The sequence below is a fragment of the Labrus bergylta genome, chromosome 12, assembly GCF_963930695.1.
Source record: "Labrus bergylta chromosome 12, fLabBer1.1, whole genome shotgun sequence".
Taxonomy (NCBI): domain Eukaryota; kingdom Metazoa; phylum Chordata; class Actinopteri; order Labriformes; family Labridae; genus Labrus; species Labrus bergylta.
In genome coordinates this window covers 13700721-13720804 of record NC_089206.1, presented here as the reverse complement: position 1 = coordinate 13720804, position 20084 = coordinate 13700721, and the positions used below count along the sequence as shown (strand labels likewise).

The following is a 20084-nucleotide window of genomic DNA, read 5'->3' as shown; positions in this document are numbered from 1 at the left end:
TTTAACATGAACAGCAGCACTATTGAACAGTTCTCTTTTTGAAATGTAATGTGAATTGGATAGCAGCTTGAAATGTTTTACAATACAAAATCCCTCAGTCAACTAATGCTGCATGATATTGGGGAAACTGTGTTTTCTTTTCATGTTCATACTATATTTTTATTATTATCTGGGTCTTCAAGTTTATTTTCTTTTACAAATAAGAACCCCTTATACATTCAAAGCTACATTTAATTTGCATCAAGAGCCCTGTGACAGTAACTTCTAAGCAAAGAACAGTTCATCTTCATACACTGCATGTGATCCCTTCTCTCTCTCTCTCTCTCTACACTTTATGTGCTCATGGACTAACACACGTCCTGGGATATTACCATGGCACTTGTACACATAGCAAAATTAATGCTTAGATCATACCATGCAGCCCTACAGTCAAATGCATTTACACTAAGTTGGTGCAGTTTTTTGAGTGAATGTGAATTGAATTCCAAGTTTCTTACATTGTCAAATTAAAATGCAAAAAAACTTGAATCTATATCCTTTTCCACTGTTGTAATTATTTTCTGATTCCTTGTCAAGAGCCAGATTACTGGCTGGAAAGAAGGATTGGCTCGATCCTTACCTGAGGGAGAAAGAAACCTGACATCAGAGGACTTTGAAATCCTGGTGAGTTTTCTTTTACTTTCTGTCATCTGACCTTTTTTGTAAAATCTTCAGTTTTGCTGATTCTTTGATTTGTAAGATGTTGCAGAATTTGTTATGGCACACATTTTACTCTCGACCTTCTTTTTAGGTCATTAACATGGACTACGGCATGAAAAACGAGAACAGCAAAAATGTCAGAACTAATTATTGATTAAAACAATTTTTTCATCACAATCATTCAATATTTCTTCTGTTTATTATTTGTAAGGCAGCTTATGTCACCATAACTCTCAAATTAAAGCTGCTGTCATTCTTTACAGGAATCCAGCATTGGAACATTGATCTTTTCTGAGCAGCTGATCAGGGTCTTCTGTAAGAAGATTGATAGAAAGAGTGTGAAGGCTGCCAATAAGCACTTTGAACAGTGGTACAATGATTTTCCAATCCTTAGATAATAGTTGAATATTAAGATGTTAAAGGATACAATATCAACTAACTTGCTGTTGATTGAACATAAAACCAGTTGATTTGGCTAAAGTAAATAGAAAACAGTCAACACTGAGTACAGTTTATTTAATATGGTTGAACATGTGATCTACAATCTGCTGAGTGTGGAAAACATTAGCTGTGCTAGCATCCTCAGCCTTCGGTCTTCCTTTCAGGTTAACGTATGCTTACCTGTGCTGGTAAAGCTCTACTCTAATAGATTTGATACTTTAACTTAACAAAATACTGCCAAAGTGAGCAACACTCCAACATGTTATTGGTCCTTTGTCCTGGTTTGCATCCAGGTTAGACAGCAAGTCTAGACAGTCAGTCAGGTTTCTGTACTGAAACAATTTTACTGACCTGTATTGGAACCGTGCAGGACTCTGGTTTGGGGCCCTCAGGTTAAGAGAGGTAAGCAACAGCAGCATGGGAGTGAAACCAAAAGATTAACCAACCCTCTGGTTTCTTCAACTTTCACTCAGGAGCAAAAATCAGCTTTTAAATTTGAAAATTTGAAAGTAAAAATGATTGACAATTATTGTGATAATTATATCGACTGATAGGACATTTTGATAACATTTTTAGTTTTTTTTTAGCCCAGGCCTATAAGCTACGGGTCTTATTGTGAATAACGCGTATCCTTCATTAAAAGGAAAACGGACAAGTGTAAAAAAAAAAATCCCTCTTCATACAGTGTGTGCTGATTGAGACATGAGATAATCAGACCAATTTAGCTTTTTTAATCGAGCTGTAAACATGTTTATTTCTGTTGTAAAAATTGGCTTTTTTCGAATGGGTGTGTATGTGACATATTAATATATGCAGTTAGTGGTTTTATTACATTGAAAGGCTGCTTTAATATATGAGCATTAGAATGGAACAATGAGCAAAAACATTTTGAAATAATGTATTTTTTTACTTGAGATTTAAAAAAACTGAAAGTTCTCACCAGTGAGATGATGGATCTGCATGATGAGTGCATTGTTTTGATTTAAAATAAGTTGAATGAGAGATCGTTTGTTAAATAGAATCATTTCTTCTTCAGTTTATCTCTCACTAGGTTTACTCTGCACTGCTTTCTTTAAAACAGATGTACTTTTGTGTCTGTATTAACATGCAGGTTAAGGATGAAGCCAAATCTGGTTGGACCTGAGGGTAATTAGAGCGATCCTCCTGCAGTTGACACCAAGGAACTTACCAAACAACATGAATAACACTGAATAATATTTGCATTCAGTCCTAGCACTCTTGTTTTTTCTCGCTTTTATCATATACATGCTGTATCATTCTTTTAAATTGATTGTTTAAAAATCAGTTCCAACAACACACAACATGTTTTTATTCCGAGGACAAAGATAAATCATAATATATGATACCACTCTGTACAATTACGGGGCCTGCAGTCAATATGAAACAGTATCATTGGCCCATTTAATTCACTGTGTTACGCTTCTATCGACTCACACAGAAAACCCATTCAAAATTTGATACAGAAAAAATTGGATACTTTTTTTTAACAATAAGGAAAATATATATCAGTTATAAAGCCATATCTCAAAGATCACTGGATCTGGATCGCTTCTGGATTTGAATTTCTGATCTCTAAACTGATACATAGACACACATGACACTGGATACTTACACAGCTAGCAGCTGTATGGCTGTTGAATACCATTTAGGTAAAGAAAGCCATTATTGAAATCCAACAATCATTGTCTCAAACTGAATATATAAACTGCATGTTTCTGAATTGATTCAGCTTTTGGTCACATTTATGCTTCTTTGTAGGTTGTGAATTCTTTTTGGTCGAGGAAAGATGTAAAGCACTCCCAACATGTGTAATGGAGTGAATATTTCACTTGTGGTTTTATTTAGGGATTTATAATACTCAGTGGTGTTTTAGTTTTGATGTTAATCGTTTGAAGATTGAGGACATGAGATTAGATTATTTGTCTTTGAGTGGTGTTTAATGAGAGATGATCATGAGTGATGTTTTGGTGACTGGTATTATCTTATATTATATTACTTTGTATCTGCAGCATTTATTATCACAATACAATTTCAACCTGTTTTAAAATGAGTCTTATTTTGGGCATGTTTTATAATGTGCTCTTCTTTTGAGTTTATGATTCTTACTTTAAAAACTGGAACTTGTGAAAACCTTTATTTGCATCTAAAAACTTGAAATTCGAATTGAAAAATATCTTTTAAACGTATCCATCAACTACCTTTCTTGGATGGATGATGAATGTGTTTAAATGTATGACAGACTTTAAGTGAAGCTATAATTGTTTGACGATTGGTTCTTACATAATGCATCTATGAGAACCTTTCAAGTGTATTCCTGTTGTGATGGGTTCATATCTGATAAAATCTGCATGTATTCAAAATAAACATCAGAGAAAATCCTGAGTTCAACATTGTGTAATCTATCAAACCATATGCATCTATATATATATATATGTATATATATACTGTATATATCACCTGTGGTACAAATCTAATTGCAGTTCAAAGTCCTTTACAAAGGAGCGGAAAAATGACTGACAAAAGGTAGTTTGTAAAATATAACAGCAAGAAGAAATGAAATCAGCACGATGATTAATAAATATAAATACTAAAAACCTAAAATCAAACACTAAAATGTAAATTTAAAAGTAGAGATGAATAATATTGATTAAAATATAGTAAATTAAAAGCCTTAAAATGATTAAGTCATATAGAAAAGCCAGACTGAATAAATGAGTTTTTTAAATTGTTTTTAAAAATCTCAATATTCTCTGATCCTCTGAAGTCTGTTCCAAAGTCTCAGAGCAGCAAAACGCAGAATCACAAAAGGTTTTTGTTCTGCTCTGTGGAACAACTAAAAGAAGAACCAGAGAAGAACAAGAAGACCTGAGGGGTCGTCCTGGTTCATAAACTAAAATCAACTCTGAAAAGTTAATCTGGTGGGAGGCCAAGTGCTTTAGACAATAATAAAATCAATATGAAGACAAACAGGCAGCCAGTGTCAAGACTTTCAAAGATAGTGTAAGATGGAGATGAGATTTATTTTTGTGAAGTATTATTTTATAGATCTTTATTTTGCTTAGGTTGAGATAATATACATTATTTGATTTAATGCTAATTTCATTTATATTTACAATTTGTACTGTACAAGAATATCTGTTTGCTATGATGCACTATGCCTTTAAGGTTACCCATGGTTACGGTTTGAGGAGTGATATTGCTTTAGGACAAGTAAGGTGTCACTATTGTTGTTGTTCAGTCTGGATATGTCATGCTCTGTTACGGACGGACATTAAACGTATGAGACGCACAGCAGAAGTTGTTCCCGTGCTTTTACTTACCCACACCCGAATATACAGTAGAAATATATATATAAAAACATATTGTCTTGCAGCCTTTTCTTCTTCATGAGTGGAGAATTAAAACAAAGTGTTAATAGTAATTTGCCTATGTGCCTATGTTTGATTAAAGAGTGGAAGGTACCACACATCAATTTGCAATTTGGGACCTTCTCTATTTTGAAGATCATTTTTGATGAACTTAACTTTCGCCCTATTTTATAAGCTCTCCATAAACATTTAGAAGCTGTTTTTAACTTTCTAAAATAAAGTGCCAAGACGTTATTAAGATTTCAGTGTATTAGTATTAGTCAACAAATATAAATTCTTCTGTAAAGATGTTAACACTCATTCATTACTTCATCATAACTGCCAACTACTTGATATTGTTTTTATCTGTCCTTTAGAAGTTTTTTGACTGCCCTCACATGCTTCACAGGTTGAGTTAACGTCGACATTGCCTATTTCATCACATCATGTTAAGTTTATTTGTAGGACACAGTAATCAACTGTACATCATTTGCAATAACAGAAACTGTGTGTGGAGTATGGATCACATGCTTGTTTATATATTATTTCACCACACATTAAGTGTTGTATGCAGAAGGTGTAATTCTAAATCCCAAATGTTCATGCTGTGAGAGACTGATAATACTGTTAATGTGTTGTTATTTTGTGTGTGGGTGTGTAGGGCGAGGTAGGTAAATAAATTGTGCAAAGCTGAATACTCTGCCTGTTTTTCTTTCTGCTGGTAGAACAGGGAGCAGCAGGAGATGAGCCATAGAAAAAAATCACAGCTTTTAAAAGAGATATGTCATATGATGAAACAATGACAAATCATGATTGTTCATATAATTTTAACACAAATGTTCACATTTATACAAGTGTTGTACAGGATGCAGGAGATATCATTCTAAATCCCTAATGTTCATATTGTGAGAAACTGATAATTTGTGTGTGTGTGTGTGTGTGTGTGTGTGTGTGTGTGCGGGGTAGGTAAATAAATTATGCAAAGAGCAGAAAACTTTGCATGTTTGTTCTGCCGGTACAAAAAGAAGCAGCAGGAGATGAGCGAGAAACTGTTGGAATCACTAGATTCCAATAGTTTATTGGAATTAATCACATTATTATTCGCATTCGCCATTTATTTCAGAATCAGAAATACTTTAATAATCCTGGAGGGGTGGGGTGGGGTGGGGGGGGGGGGGGGGGGGGAGTGATAATGTGTTATAAAACGCCTTGAGAGGTGTCTTGCTCAAAGGCACCTCGACAGTGCTCAGGAAGTGAATTGGCGCCTCTCCAGCTACCAGACCAATCTCCAGACTTGAACCGACGACCCTCCGGTTCCCAACACAAGTCCCTGCAGACTGAGCTACTGCCACCCCATAGAGCTTTTACTCCAAGAAATAAACAACTTAAAACACAACCTGATCCAGGTATTTATATATTTCAGAATCTTGAAAGTATACTAAGTACTGATGTTGTAGTGAGGACCACACTAACCGAGACCAAGACATATGTGAGACCAGAGTGATATGAGACTGAGACAAGACCGAGACATTTAGGGATCGAGACCAAGTCAAGACCAAGACCATAAATATCACTTTTAAAATCATCATGTGTGCAGCGGGCGTGTCACTCACCACTCATCAGTAACACCAGGAAGGTTGCGGTGGTAACCAAGAGATAAAAATCAAACTACAAATGAATTGAAGTCATTTGTTCTTTTAGAAAGGAGCATTGGAGGTGGTCTTGACTGGTCTTAATCTAAAATCAGGAGTCCGCCCAGTCTGAGACAGAGACAAGACAGAGTAAAATACTTTCAAGACGAGACCTTCAAACAGTGGTCTCGAGACCGGTCTTGATTTCGATTACTACAACACTAGTGTGTACATTTGAAAAAAAGAAAGAAAAATATCCTAAAATAACCAGTAAATACTCTGTTCATTGCATTGGAAAAGAAACTTAATTTTGAAGTAAGCACATTAAATTAAGGATTAACAATTGTACTGGAGGTTAAAATATGAATGTTGGTATCATAGAGGCTGATAAAAGCTATGTATTCCTTCCTTTGGTTGAATTATAAGTCCACCGAAGAATATCCTACAATTTGGCCCTCTGACAGTGAGAATTAAATATATGTGGCCCTTGCTGTGACCAAAGTTGCCCTTTCCTGGTCTAGATCAACACCAATGGGTTACACCATCCAATTTGCATCCCGATATCTGACTTCTTTGCCACACCTGTTTAAGCCACAACTTTATAAAAGCCTGCGCTCAGGTCTGTTACTTCATCTTCCATCCAAACCAAGCCTGACCTGCTATAGAGAACAACAAAAACCTCCATGTGAGTGTAAAATGGATCTTTCACCTTACTTCATTCTTATTTTGTTGATATATTATGAATTATTTCCAATACAACACATGTATTAATGATAGTTTAAAAAACAATTTTAGAAACTTACTTAATTATTCTGATTTGTTTGACATTATTTATCAAGATCTGTAATATTCCTATTTGGCATCAGCTAAAATCATTCACAACATCTACAAAGAGGATCAACTTTTGAAACAGCATCAGATCCTGTGTACAAACATGTGAACTCCAGTTTGCGTTCCTTTGTCCTTACGTTATGTTCATTTGCTTTATGTTGATTTATGGTTTTTTACGACTGATTTGTGAATTTGTGAATATGTCAAAATAAGTAGCCTAAAAAAGTACCAGATATTACAGTTTTAGTACATCATTGACTTTTAAAAAAATCAATAGTTATACTAACATGAGATTACAATTTGTCATTTAAGTTTGATCTGTGTTGCTGCACGGAGAATCAGTTTGACATCCTTCTTTCAGTTTAAAACAAAACTTAAACATCAGCAGAAATTAGATGATAAAAATGGATATTTATAAGCCCTATAAAGATACCTGACCTGGGAATAAAGTCATATCTTTGTGATGAAATTAAGAAAACCAACTCTTTATGGAAGTAAGATAACAAAGTGAGATATGTTAACATAGATATTATCTTTAAACAACTTTCTATGTCTGCAATCAGAAGTAATCTCAGAAGAAAAAGTAGGAGATGTCACATTGATAAAAACACATCTGCAATGTGCTCATTCTGGATGTTACTGGAGGTCATATATTATAGTCTCATCTTTTATTTTTGGATAGAATGATGACAGACAGATGTTCACCTCCTTTACATGCTTCTGGATACATCATGAGGCTGAACATCTTTGTCATCATAGAATGAGAAAATCTTTTACAGTCTGAGGGTTTCTTACGTTTCCTTTCTGAAAGTTATGAAAAAAGCAACACAAAAAAGATTAGTACCTGTTTAAAATTTCTCCGGCAGAGCATTCTTCAAATGGTCAGGGCACACTTTACCATAGAGAGTTCAGCAACATTCCCATCTTGTGGCCATTTGATGTAATTGCAGTCCTCAAATGGAGTACACTATAAATCTCTGTCTAAAGAGCAGGTTAAACATGCAACATTCACGCTACCTCTAAATGTTTCTTCAGAAGTAACTTCTAATACTGATTTATTTCTAACATCCTGTCATTTCTTCACTTCTTTATACGTTTAGATTTGTTAATTTGACTTAAGAAATTCTGATGCACTTTCAGTTTTGTTTTCTGAAATGTTTGGTATATCAATAAAAGAAGAGGATCATTATGAGGGTAAAGACCAATGACATGGGTGTGGTGGAGATATAAATGTCAGATGTTTTAAAACCCTGAGCGTCATAAAAAAAAAGCCTTAAACAGCTATGGCTATATAAATGACATTTGCCACTTGTCAGATCAGCATCACAAACATTAGCTTGATGTAAATGCAACGTCTTACGGCTTCAAAACATTAAAAACTATATAGATAGATTTGGTCTTTAAGTCACAGGTAGCTGAGAAAATGAGTTGGTACAAAAAGAAGGACGATTGGAGGAAAATTTAGAGGTCGGTTTTCTAGTTACAGTCGACTAAATTCATGGTTTGTTTTCTGGTTTGGTAAGTTGTATGCATGGTTATTTTAAATTCATGGTTTAACTTGACAATGTTGCATTTTAGCTTGTGTAAAACTGAGGTTACTTAATAAATGACTGAATATTAACTTCTTGCTCTTTTATCTAGAACAAGTCGGGGCAAAATGGGAAATAAGTGAGTACCTCTGTCTTTGTTAAACCAGTTTAAAATATCTCAATATTATAAAGAAATCATTTTAAGTTGGAAGTTTCAGCACTTGTTCATACTGTTAATGCTTTTTTTTCTAAATTTTACAGACTCATCACCAAGTTAAAGTACTTCACGTCTTACCACACATCACACCACATTTTTGCGGCTGGAGAGATAAGAGAGAATAAACAGAACAAACAATGACGACTTGTAGAATAAACCGCACACAAACACACCTCCACAAAGTTAAGCCTGTGTACATGTATTATCCATTATCAGTCTAAATTAAAAATCTAATTAACTGGGAGGGCTTTGTTCTCTAGATGCTTATTATCCCCACCATTGGTGAGGACAGCTAGCTTTGTGCACCTTTACTATCCAAACCAACCCTCTTTGTTCTCCTTTCCTTTAATCCTAAAAAAAAGGAAGAGGAACACAGACTGTAGGCTATTGAAATAGGACATTTTCAGTGTCCAATGATTTGTTCTCTTTGTTCTACTAGATGCTGAATATCCCCACCAGTGGTGAGGACAGCTAGCGTTGTTCACCTTTTCTATCCAAATCAACCCTCTTTGTTCTCCTTTCCTTCAATACTTTAAAAAAAAGGAATAGGAAGACACGCTTTGTATTGAAAGGACATTTTCAGTGTCCAATGTTTTGTTCTCTTTGTTCTACTAGATGTTTAATATCCCAACCAGTGGTAAAGTCAAAAAAACATTCTTTGTAGCATCAGCTTTATTCTTGGGCTCATTTCATGCTTATCCTATACCTCCCAGAGCCCTCAAGACAATCTTGAGCTGGTCTTCATGGTGTATTGTTTTACGCATTTCATTGTTCTTAGCTTTTGTTTGTTTGTTTTCTGCAAGGTGTTTAATGATCCCATCCATGGTAGCATGGACTTACACCCACTCCTCATCAAGATCATTGACACACCTCAGTTCCAGAGACTTCGATTCATAAAGCAGCTTGGAGGTGTCTACTTTGTTTACCCTGGAGCGTCTCACAACCGCTTTGAACACTCAATCGGGTAAGTCAGCAAGTTTTCAGATTTCAGCCCACAGGTGACCTCAGTCCAAATAAGGAGAAGACTCATGGTGGTTTTCACATAAGCACCTTGTAAAACCAATAAAGGCAGAAAACAGTGCCTGTCTTAGTATGGATCTTATAAAAGTATATATTTTCATTTTGGTAGCAGCATCCTATTGTGATAACTGCGTTATGACTTTAAAACATTTTTTTTCTGTGGTCTAAAAAGGGTGGGATACTTAGCAGGAAAACTTGCTGAGGCTCTCAGGTCAAGGCAGCCGGAACTCAACATCACTGAAAGAGACGTCCTTTGTGTTCAGATTGCTGGCCTCTGTCATGACCTGGGTGAGTAATGCATCCCTTTTCAATATTACATATAATAGTTTATAAATTATGTTATTGGGTATGAAAAGAGTAAAATGAAAGTGAAATGATCCAGAAATAACCCTTCCATCTTTCAAAAAAGCAAGGGCTTCTGCATTAATAAATAAAAAATATGAGGGTGGGGTGAGGTGGTGGTAGCTCAGTCTGTAAAGGGACTCTGATAAGAACTGGAGGGTCTGAATCTTTAAAAATAATATTTAGACTCAGAAAAAAATGTTTAACCCAGAGGGCATTTCGGTTCCACAGTCCACCCAGACCATGCATACATTTACAAACACATAACAGTCTTTCTTGTAAGCAATATTCTCAAGTTTAGATTCAGGAGTAATCCATCCTCAACTCAAACAGGTTTATTAAGACATACTGACTGTATAATCTGTAGACTATCAGTGGATTACGCCTGTATTTATCTATCCATTTCAAGGTCATGGACCCTTTTCCCATCTGTATGATGGACTGTTCCTCCCCAAAGCACTGGAAAAAAAGAGGAAATTAAAGAAATGGAAGGTAAAAAGTTTTTATTTCTGTTGTAATATAACAAATGAAATACAGAGGAACGGCAAAACTGAAGCACATGTACCTTTCACACTGGCTTGTTCTTTTGAAACAAAATCCAGGATGTTCTTTTTTGTTTGCTTTTTCAGGTGTAATGAGATTATGCACATTTCCAAGGATGTTGATCTATTTATTTAATAACAATGAACGGTGTAGTTTGTGTCGCTAAATGACCCTCATTATTCTCTTTGGTAATAATATATCAACTTTTTATCTGACATGTTACCGCTTTTCAGAAGCTCCATGAGATTTTAATAATGTTTCTGTTTTAACCATTAATCCTGGTGATTCAGAGATTTAGATACAACAAACAAAGATCATAATTGAATTCATGGTTCATGAGAGGTAATTCTTTATGACAGGGACCTCTTTTAAAAGCAGAAGGGATTTCTAGATCTGTTTATGTCTCTTTGTCACTCAATAAGAGAAGATAACCTTTATTCATCCTACAACGGGCAGCAAAGAGCAAGGATAGCCAAAAAAGAGTACACAGTGCACCATTCAATAACTTTAGATCAAAAGAGTGCGATTGTTGTGTTTACATCCAAACAAACCGGGCTAAAGGGGAAACGCCCCTTTGTTTCAGAACAACTTTTCCAAACAACCCAGGTGTGAAAAAACGTTTGGCGAGAAAACTGAGCTGCATTATCACCTTCCCAAAAACTCTTATGCTTAACAGTTTGACATCGGGTTGAGTTCAGCTAGCTAAATAACCCTGATAAAGACTGTTAGGATGTTGTATACAGTATATTGGCTGACATTAAGTGGCTCGTGAAATTCTGAAGCGCTTTAGGAACTCTGACATTGTAAGTTGTTTTACATACTGTACGTTTGAGATATACTCTTCAAATGTGGGGCAAATTAAAGTATGTGGGATTATTATATCTATGTTTTAAATCTTGTGTTGACACATTTATGAGTCTGTGTCTCGCAGCATGAAAGGGGCTCTCGTCTCATGCTAGACCACCTGGTGGAACAGAATAATTTTAAACCAACGATGAAAAAGTATGGACTGAAACCTGAAGACGACATAACATTCATCAAGGAGATGATTGCTGGACTTCTACAGGAATCTGAAGGGCAGGAGGCAAGTTCACCTCATTATGTTATTCAGAAGTCGGATAAGATACTGTATGAATATAAGATAAGAGAAGATAAAACTTTATTCATCCCACAATGGGCAGCAAAGAGCAAGGATAGCCAAAAAGGGAGCACACAGTGCACCATTCAATAAAAAAATAGATCAAAAAAGTTGAGCAGCTAAAAGAGTGTGATTGCTGTGTTCACATATGTCTGAAAAAACCGGGCTATGGTTTCAGAACAACTTTTCCAAACTATCCAGGTGTGAAAAAATCCTTAGAGAGAAAACTGAACTGCATGATCACCTTCCCAAAAACTCTTGTGCTTAACAGTTTGACTCTGGGTTGAGTTCAGCTAACTAAATAACCCTGATAAAGACTGTTAGGATGTTGTATACAGTATATGTCCACAGAAAATTGGCTGACATTAAGTCACTCATCGAATTCTGAGAAACTCTGACATTTAAAGTGTTTCTTACATACACACGTTTTGAGATCTACTCTGCAAATGTTGGTTGTGCTATTTGTGTAGTTCCTTGTCTTCTTGCAATATTTTTCATGATTTGATGAAAGCGAAGCATGGATTGAACCCTTAACATGCGAAAAACATTAAGGTGATGATTGCTGAAGACCAGAAGTTCTCATCTGTGCATAAATCAGTCTGTGTCCAACACTAATGTCACTATTTTGTAACATTCAGTATAAAGGCGGACAAGAAGAGTCCTTTTTGTTTTAAACGGTAAAAAAAAAGTTTTTCTTCTGCCGAGAACTCAGATCTTAAAATTGAACAGTTGTTTTGTTTGTCATGCTTTTTCATGTACATAGTTTATTGTGTTCATATTTTAGCTTTATCTCTGTTTTGTGGAATGGTCCTACATATTTTTTCTATGCAGTGTAAATTCATTGACAACAACATACGTGTCAATAAAACTGGTCCTGATTCGCTTTGTGTCGTCATCCCTGCAGTGGCCGTACAAAGGGCGCTCAAAAGAAAAGTCCTTCCTCTACGAAATTGTGTCCAACAAAAAAAACGGCGTTGATGTGGACAAGTTTGACTACTTGGCCAGGTCAGGTTTTAATGAAGTGCTGTAGAGCAATTCATTTTGTGATGAAGACCACTACAGCACTTCTTTTTTTTTTACCGTGAACAATGCATTATTCTCCTGATTATTTTAAATTATAGGCTACAAAACTCTCCAGTAAATTCAGTTTCCCTCTATACACCTATTTTCTTCACCTTGCCTCAATCTGCCTCTACTCAGGGACTCTTCCTACCTGGGGATCAAGAACAACTTTGACTTTCGTCGCTTCCTGCAGTTTGCCAGAGTGTGTGAGGTTGAAGACAAAGACTGCAAAGAAGGAAAAAGGAAAACTATCTGCACCAGAGACAAGGTGCTGACACACTTGAGCTTGTAAAGAGATAATTTAAAGCAAACTGATAATGTTGTTATTTATGACTAAACTACAGTCCTAACCTCAACAGAAGGAAGACCATATGTACGACTTGTTCTATATAAGACACCGTCTCCACAAAAGAGCCTGTCAGCACAAAGTAAACCAAATCATACAAGAAATGTAAGTGTCTACCTTCAGAAGTTATTACTCCAAATATAAGATTGGTCTCCTTCTGATTTCCATTATTTGATCTGTGTCATGATTCACTATCTCATCAGTAATAATATGTTTGATATGAACATACAGGATTGCAGAGGCTTTTTTGAAAGCAGACGATCACATTCAGATTGAAGGATCAGGAGGGAGGATGTTCACTCTCTCTACAGCCAATGAGGACATGGAGGCCTACACAAAGCTCACAGGTGTGTAGATTTAAATGTGTGCTGTTAGCTCATGTTTAACATTGAAACCAATTCAGACTACAGGAGTATCAAGACATTGTTTTAAATAATGCACTACACCCAACAATCTGAAAAGGAAATTGTGTGTAGGCACTTGGTCAGTTTTGATGTTTGGCCAAGGACAAGGTTATCTGGTGGTTTGAGGAGTTCACAAATCCAGTCTCAAACATCCTGAACAACTGGCTGTCCTGATCATTTGAACTTGTTTGATATTTAGGATGTTTATTTATGAAGTAACAGAAATATGACATATTTCAACACTTTTTGGAAACACACTTTGTTAGATGCTGCTTTCTGTCAGATGGCTCTGTTGCTAGGTCATTTACAGTTATGCTACTTTATCCATTTTTTTTATCGTGCATTTGTTAAAGATAAATAAACCAGATCCTGTTAATTTAGTTGTGATGACTTATAAATGAACATGCCATGTCTTACAATTTATTGCGTGTGTTTAAATTAAATTCACTAATTTTTGTGTGTGTTATTATCATTTGTTTGCTTGTTACTCTGTTACTCTTTTAGACAACGTGTTTGAGGAAATACTGAAGTCTTCCTGCTCAGAGCTAAAAAAGGCAAGAGAGATTCTGCAAAACATCATCTCTCGAAAGATCTACAAGTTTGTTGGTGAGACAATGCGACAGGTCCCCATCCAGGATTGGGAAGTAAGTCTGTGTTCTTGTGTTTCATTACATTTATAACACATGATCTAATGCACCGTTATCACAAAGCTGGATAATTTTCATTTTCAGTTCATAGAATATGTACACATCACATTATTTACTGTCTCCAGCATTTTATCTTGCCCGTGTTGTTATTACATTTAACATGAACAGCAACACTATTGAACAGTTCTCTTTTTGAAATGCAATGTGAATTGGATAGCAGCTTGAAATGTCTTACAATACAAAATCCCTCAGTCAACTAATGCTGCATGATATTGGGGAAACTGCGATAACCTTTGAGGTTCATACAATTACAATTTGTATTATCATTTGGGCCTTCAATTCTATTTTCTTTTTCAAATAAGAACCCCTTATATGTTCAAAGTGACTTTTAATTTGCATCAAGAGCCGTGTGACAGTAAAGAACAGTTCATCGTCACACACTGCATGTGATCCCTTCAACTCTACATCTTATGTGCACATAGACTCTGCCTGCACAGAAGTCACTTCTCTTTGTGATCAGGAAGATGATCAGACAGACTGATATTGTAGATCAGTCATGGAAAGAGAGAAACTGAAGGCTTTTTGTTTATTCAAAAGCAAAAACAACAAAAAATGGCATGAAATGATGCATTTCAGGACATATGATTGATATTATATATTCTGTAATGTTATCATAGCACTTGTACACATAGCAAAAATTATGCTTAAATCATACCTGGTGAGTTTTTTGACTTTCTTTCATTTCACCTTTTTGTAAAATCTTTGGTTTTGCAGATTTTTTGATTTTTAAGATGTTGCAAAATTTGTTACTGCAGATATACTTTTACTCTCAACCTTCATTTTTGGTCATTGAAATGGACTATGGCAAGGACGACAAGTACCCTATCCAACATGTTCATTTCTACAGCAAATCTGAGCTCGACGTGGCAAAGCCAATGCCCGAAGAAAAGGTAAGAACTAAATATTGATTAAAACATTTTTTATCGCAATATTTCTTCTGTTTATTGGGCTCCATTGTTTACACCCGTGAACAGCTGGTTGCGCTGTGCCAGCCTCGGTTACATCCAGCCGAAAGACCGGACATCCCCGCAGAACTACGGAGGAAGAGAAGGGGATGCAGAGCCGGAGTGAAGTGCCGGGAAAAGAAAAGACGGTACAAACCATCCGTGCCGTCTTTAATTATGGGGAATGTAAGATCTCTCCCTAATAAGATGGAGGAGCTGACGGCGCTCACCCGGCTTCAGAGGGAGTACCGAGAGTGTAGCATCATGCAGTTCACGGAGACATGGCTGAATGAACTCACTCCGGACACGCTCGTAACTTTGGACGGCTTCCACCTCGTCAGAGCGGACCGGAGCGCGAGGGAGAGCGGTAAGAAGAAAGGCGGGGGAATAGCGATGTATGTGAATGAGAGATGGTGTAACTCTGGGCACATCACCGTTAAAGAACAGCGCTGCACTAAGGATGCGGAGCTGCTGGCTGTAAGCATTCGGCCATATTACCTGCCGAGGGAGTTTTCACACGTCATCGCGGTGACTGTTTACATCCCCCCCTCGGCAGACGCTGCTGCAGCCTGTGAACTCATCCACAGTGTAGTGTCTCAGCTACAGACATCACACCCCCAGTCTCTTACTCTCATCTCAGGAGACTTTAACCACGTTTCCCTGTCTGCCACTCTCCCTACTTTCACTCAGTATGTTGACTGCCATACTAGGGACAATAAAACTTTGGACTTGCTGTATGCAAACACCAAGGCTGCATACAGATCATCACCCCTCCCCCCTCTGGGCCGCTCAGACCACAACCTGGTGAGACTGCAGCCCATTTACATACCTATGGTGAAAAAACAACCCCCCACAACCAGGTATGTGAAGAAGTGGTCTAAGGAGGCCACTGAGGCGCTGCAGGACTGCTTCGACACCACTGACTGGGAGGTGCTGTGCAGCCCACATGGGGAGGACATCGACGGTTTAACTCACTGCATCACAGATTACATAAACTTCTGTGATGAGAACACTGTACCCACCAAAAAAATACAGTGTTTCTCCAACAACAAACCCTGGGTGACCCCTGAGCTGAAAACCCTGCTCAATGAAAAGAGAAGGGTTTTTAGATCTGGAGATAGAGAGGAGCTGAGGAGGGTGCAAAAGGATAGCTCAAGATTAAAATCAAGGAATTGAAAGCCAGCTATCGGGAAAAGATGGAGGAAGATTTACAACATAAAAATGCAAGAGAAGTCTGGAGGGGCCTGAATAACATCTCAGGTCACAGCAGAAGGCGTGGGAGGGGCCCTGAAGCAGGAGACAGGGAGTGGGCAAATGAACAGAATCTGTTCTTCAATAGATTTGATTCTGCTCCCAACCCCACCCCCACCCACCAGAGCGCAGACCGCTTCTCCATCTGAGTACCCTGAGTACCCTGCCACCCCCCTCAACAGCCCTCTCCTTCTCCTCCTCCTCCTCAGACGACCCCCTCCAACAACCCCCTCCTCTTCTTCATCCTCCTCCTCCTCCGACGGCCTCTCCATAACAGCTGATCAGGTGAGAAGCCAGCTGAGGAAGATCAAGGCGAGGAAGGCCACAGGTCCCGACGGCATCAGCTCCAGACTCCTGAAGGACTGTGCAGACCAGCTCTGTGAGGTCCTTCTGCACATCTTCAACCTGAGCCTGAGACTGGAGAGGGTACCGACTCTGTGGAAGACTTCCTGCGTGGTGCCAGTCCCAAAGACATCTCACCTCAGGGAGCCTAACCACTTCAGACCTGTGCCCTCACCTCTCACCTGATGAAGACCATGGAGAGGATCGTCCTCAACAACCTCCGCTCCCGGATGACTTCAAATCTGGATCCTCTGCAGTTCGCCTACCAGCCGAACATCGGGGTGGATGACGCCGTCATCTACCTGCTGCAGAGATCCTGGACTCACCTGGAGAACACCGGCAGCACTGTAAGGGTCATGTTCTTTGACTTCTCCACTGCCTTCAACACCATCCAGCCTGCACTGCTCAGGGGGAAGCTAGAGAGGGCGGGAGTGGACTGTCACCTGGCTGCATGGACAACAGACTACCTCACCAACAGACCACAGTACGTGAGGCTTCAGGACTGTGAGTCTGACATGGTGGTCTGCAGTACAGGGGCCCCGCAGGGGACAGTTCTCTCCCCTTTTCTCTTCACCCTGTACACCTCGGACTTCTGTTACAACTCTGGGAGCTGCCACCTGCAGAAGTTCTCCGATGACACAGCCATCGTGGGGTGTGTGTCTAAGGGGAGCGAACAGGAGTACAGGCAGGTCATCATGGACTTTGTCGACTGGAGTGAGCTCAACCACCTTCAGCTCAACGCCAGCAAGACAAAGGAGATGGTGATTGACTTCCGCAGGAAGTCACCCCAGACTGCACCGGTGTACATCCAGGGCTTGGACATCGAGAGGGTGGAGACGTACAAATACCTGGGTGTTCACCTCAACAATAAACTGGACTGGTCACACAACACCGACGTCCTGTACAAGAAGGGCCAATGTCGACTTCACCTGCTGAGACGACTGAGGTCCTTTGGAGTGTGCAGGACTCTGCCACAGACTTTTTATGACACTGTGGTGGCGTCTGCACTTTTCTATGCAGTGGTCTGCTGGGGAGGAGGGAGCATGGAGAGAGACAGAAAGAGACTGAACAGACTGGTCAGGAGGGCCAGTTCTGTCTTTGACTGTCCTCTGCACTCTGTAGAGGAGGTGGGTGAGAGGAGGATGTTAGTGAAGCTGACATCCATCATGGACAACCCCTCTCACCCCTTGCATGACACTGTGGGGGCCCTGAGCAGCTCCTTCAGCAGCAGACTGAGACACCCACCCTGCAAGACAGAGCGCTACCACAGGTCGTTCATCCCATCTGCAGTCAGACTGTTTAATCAGACTCTTTAACAACATCACCACCTCATGCTACACACTGTGTGTGTGTTTTTTTAAGAGCAATCCCTTAATTACTGTGTAATTTTACATTATTGTATTTTTTATTTTATTTAAATGATGTAAATATGTTTGATTTGATTTTAACTTCTAGTTTTATTTTTAATAAGTATATTCCCGTCCCCTGTTTTCTGGAGCTGCTGTAATGCACTAATTTCCCCCACAGGGGATCAATAAAGTTTATCTTTATCTTTATCTTTAAATTATTTGTAAGGCAGCTTATGTCACCACAACTCTCAAATTAAAGCTGCTGTCCTTCTTTACAGGGATCCAGGATTCACACAACATGCTTTTCTGAGCAGCTGATCAGGGTCTTCTGTAAGGAGATTGATGACGAGAGTGTGGAGGCTGCCAAAAAGCACTTTAAACAGTGGTACTATGATTTTCTAATCCTTTGATAATAGTTGAATCTTAAGATGTTAAAGGATACAATACATATCGACTAACTTGCTGTTGATTGAACATAAAACATCAAATATAAATTCAGACCAGTTGACTTGGCTAAAGTACATAGAAAACAGTCAACATTGAGTACAGTTTATTTAACATGGTTGAACATGTGATCTACAGTCTCAAACAGACTTTTTTTGAATGGGTGTGTATGTGGCTTCCAGTGTTTCTCTAGCCAGCTTCAGGTGGGGTCTCCCCAAGAAAATGTTAAGCACCAAACATTTCTTTTCCTGCATTCTCATCCTGATTTTTTCTCGTTTAAAGAAATGGAATAAAGATGTGCGCATGAGCGAGAGAGAGAGAGAGAGAGAGAAAGAGAGAGAGAGTAAAAGCAGATATGCCTTGCTGATGGAAATAATTGATGGACCTCAGCCCCTTGTTTTGTCTCGCAGAATTTATGAAACCTTGTCAACAGTTTGCTAGTCCGTAGCCACGCTTTACAAGTCCATTGTACTGATTAGCAGACAGCATTTGATTTTTTTTAACTGAGCCTTCATGGGCTCCGTGCAACACAACAAAACTCCCTCTTTAAAAAGTTGATCTAGCATCTCAGTTATTACAACAGGTGAGCATGATGTGAAGGCCTGTTATCAAGATTCAGCAAACCCAAGAGAGAGCATCATCACATCGGCAGCAAGCAGCTTCACAAACATAATAAAACTAAGTCATGAGAAGCTTCAGTTTTGACATGTCAGGAGGGCTGGACCTCAGGTGCATTAACAGGAGGGAGGAACAAACAGCAGCCCTCTTTTTGTCTCTCTCTCTCTCGTGCGGACGGCAATTTTATGAATAAATAAAACATATAGTTTTAAAATATAGGCTACTTGGGCAGCTATACATGTACCTGGGTAGCCCGAGTATTGTCTGTGTGGGAAATACTGACGCGAGTGCAGCGTAAGTGCAGTTTGTGAAGGAAAAAGGAGCAAGAGAATCGGCATCACACAGACATGACATCGCAACTATGTGAGAATCGAGACTGGGATTCTTTCTGACCTGAGGGATCTTTTTTTGTTTTGTTGTGCTTCAGTTTGCACATGTCTTGGCTCCAAAAGAAGTCACCAGCACAAAATGTTGGCCGGTATTTTGTCTTTGCTCTTTATACAACAGACCAAAACTCATTGTCCATATTAATATATGCAGTTTGTGGTTTTATGACATTGAAAGGCTGTTTTAATATATGAGCATTAGAATGGAGCAATGAGCAGGGAGGGAATGATTGCATTGAACTTCAGGATACTGTTGCCTTTTCTTTGCTTTTATATGATTTTGATCCCTTTTTTGATGCCAAATTAATGTTGGTGTCTTCAAACTTTTGTATTTTAGTACCAAAAGACAAAAACTTTGAAAATATTTTTTTTTACTTAAGATTTAAAAAAACTGAAAATCCTCACCAGTAAGATGATGGATCTGCATGATGAGTGCATTGTTTTGCTTTAAAATAAGTTGAATGAGAGATCG

The 20084-nt window shown here is 38.4% G+C and overlaps 2 protein-coding genes across 8 annotated transcripts in view; both read left to right on the top strand.

The window, feature by feature from the left end:
- The window catches only part of LOC109978923 (deoxynucleoside triphosphate triphosphohydrolase SAMHD1-like), a 63672-nt gene that overhangs the window by 14774 nt on the left and 28814 nt on the right, over positions 1–20084 (top strand). For 3 of the 7 annotated variants that reach the window (XM_065961278.1, XM_065961277.1, XM_065961280.1), the window contains one exon: positions 15253–17059. In XM_065961278.1, the coding sequence (XP_065817350.1) occupies positions 15253–16398 (1146 nt within the window). In that variant the 3' untranslated portion in view covers positions 16399–17059. Of the gene's footprint in view, positions 1–576; positions 664–790; positions 836–962; positions 1070–2251; positions 3544–12663; positions 12765–12959; positions 13090–13180; positions 13273–13398; positions 13515–14075; positions 14216–15252; positions 17061–20084 lie in introns of those variants that run through there. The other 4 variants (XM_065961281.1, XM_065961276.1, XM_065961282.1 and 1 more) reach the window with 3 other exon arrangements.
- Positions 8817–11852, top strand: LOC110004029 (deoxynucleoside triphosphate triphosphohydrolase SAMHD1-like). Its single transcript, XM_065961125.1, has 4 exons — positions 8817–9680; positions 9909–10024; positions 10488–10570; positions 11553–11852. Exons 1-4 carry the CDS (start codon positions 9460–9462, stop codon positions 11850–11852), a joined length of 720 nt encoding a protein of 239 aa, XP_065817197.1. The 5' UTR covers positions 8817–9459.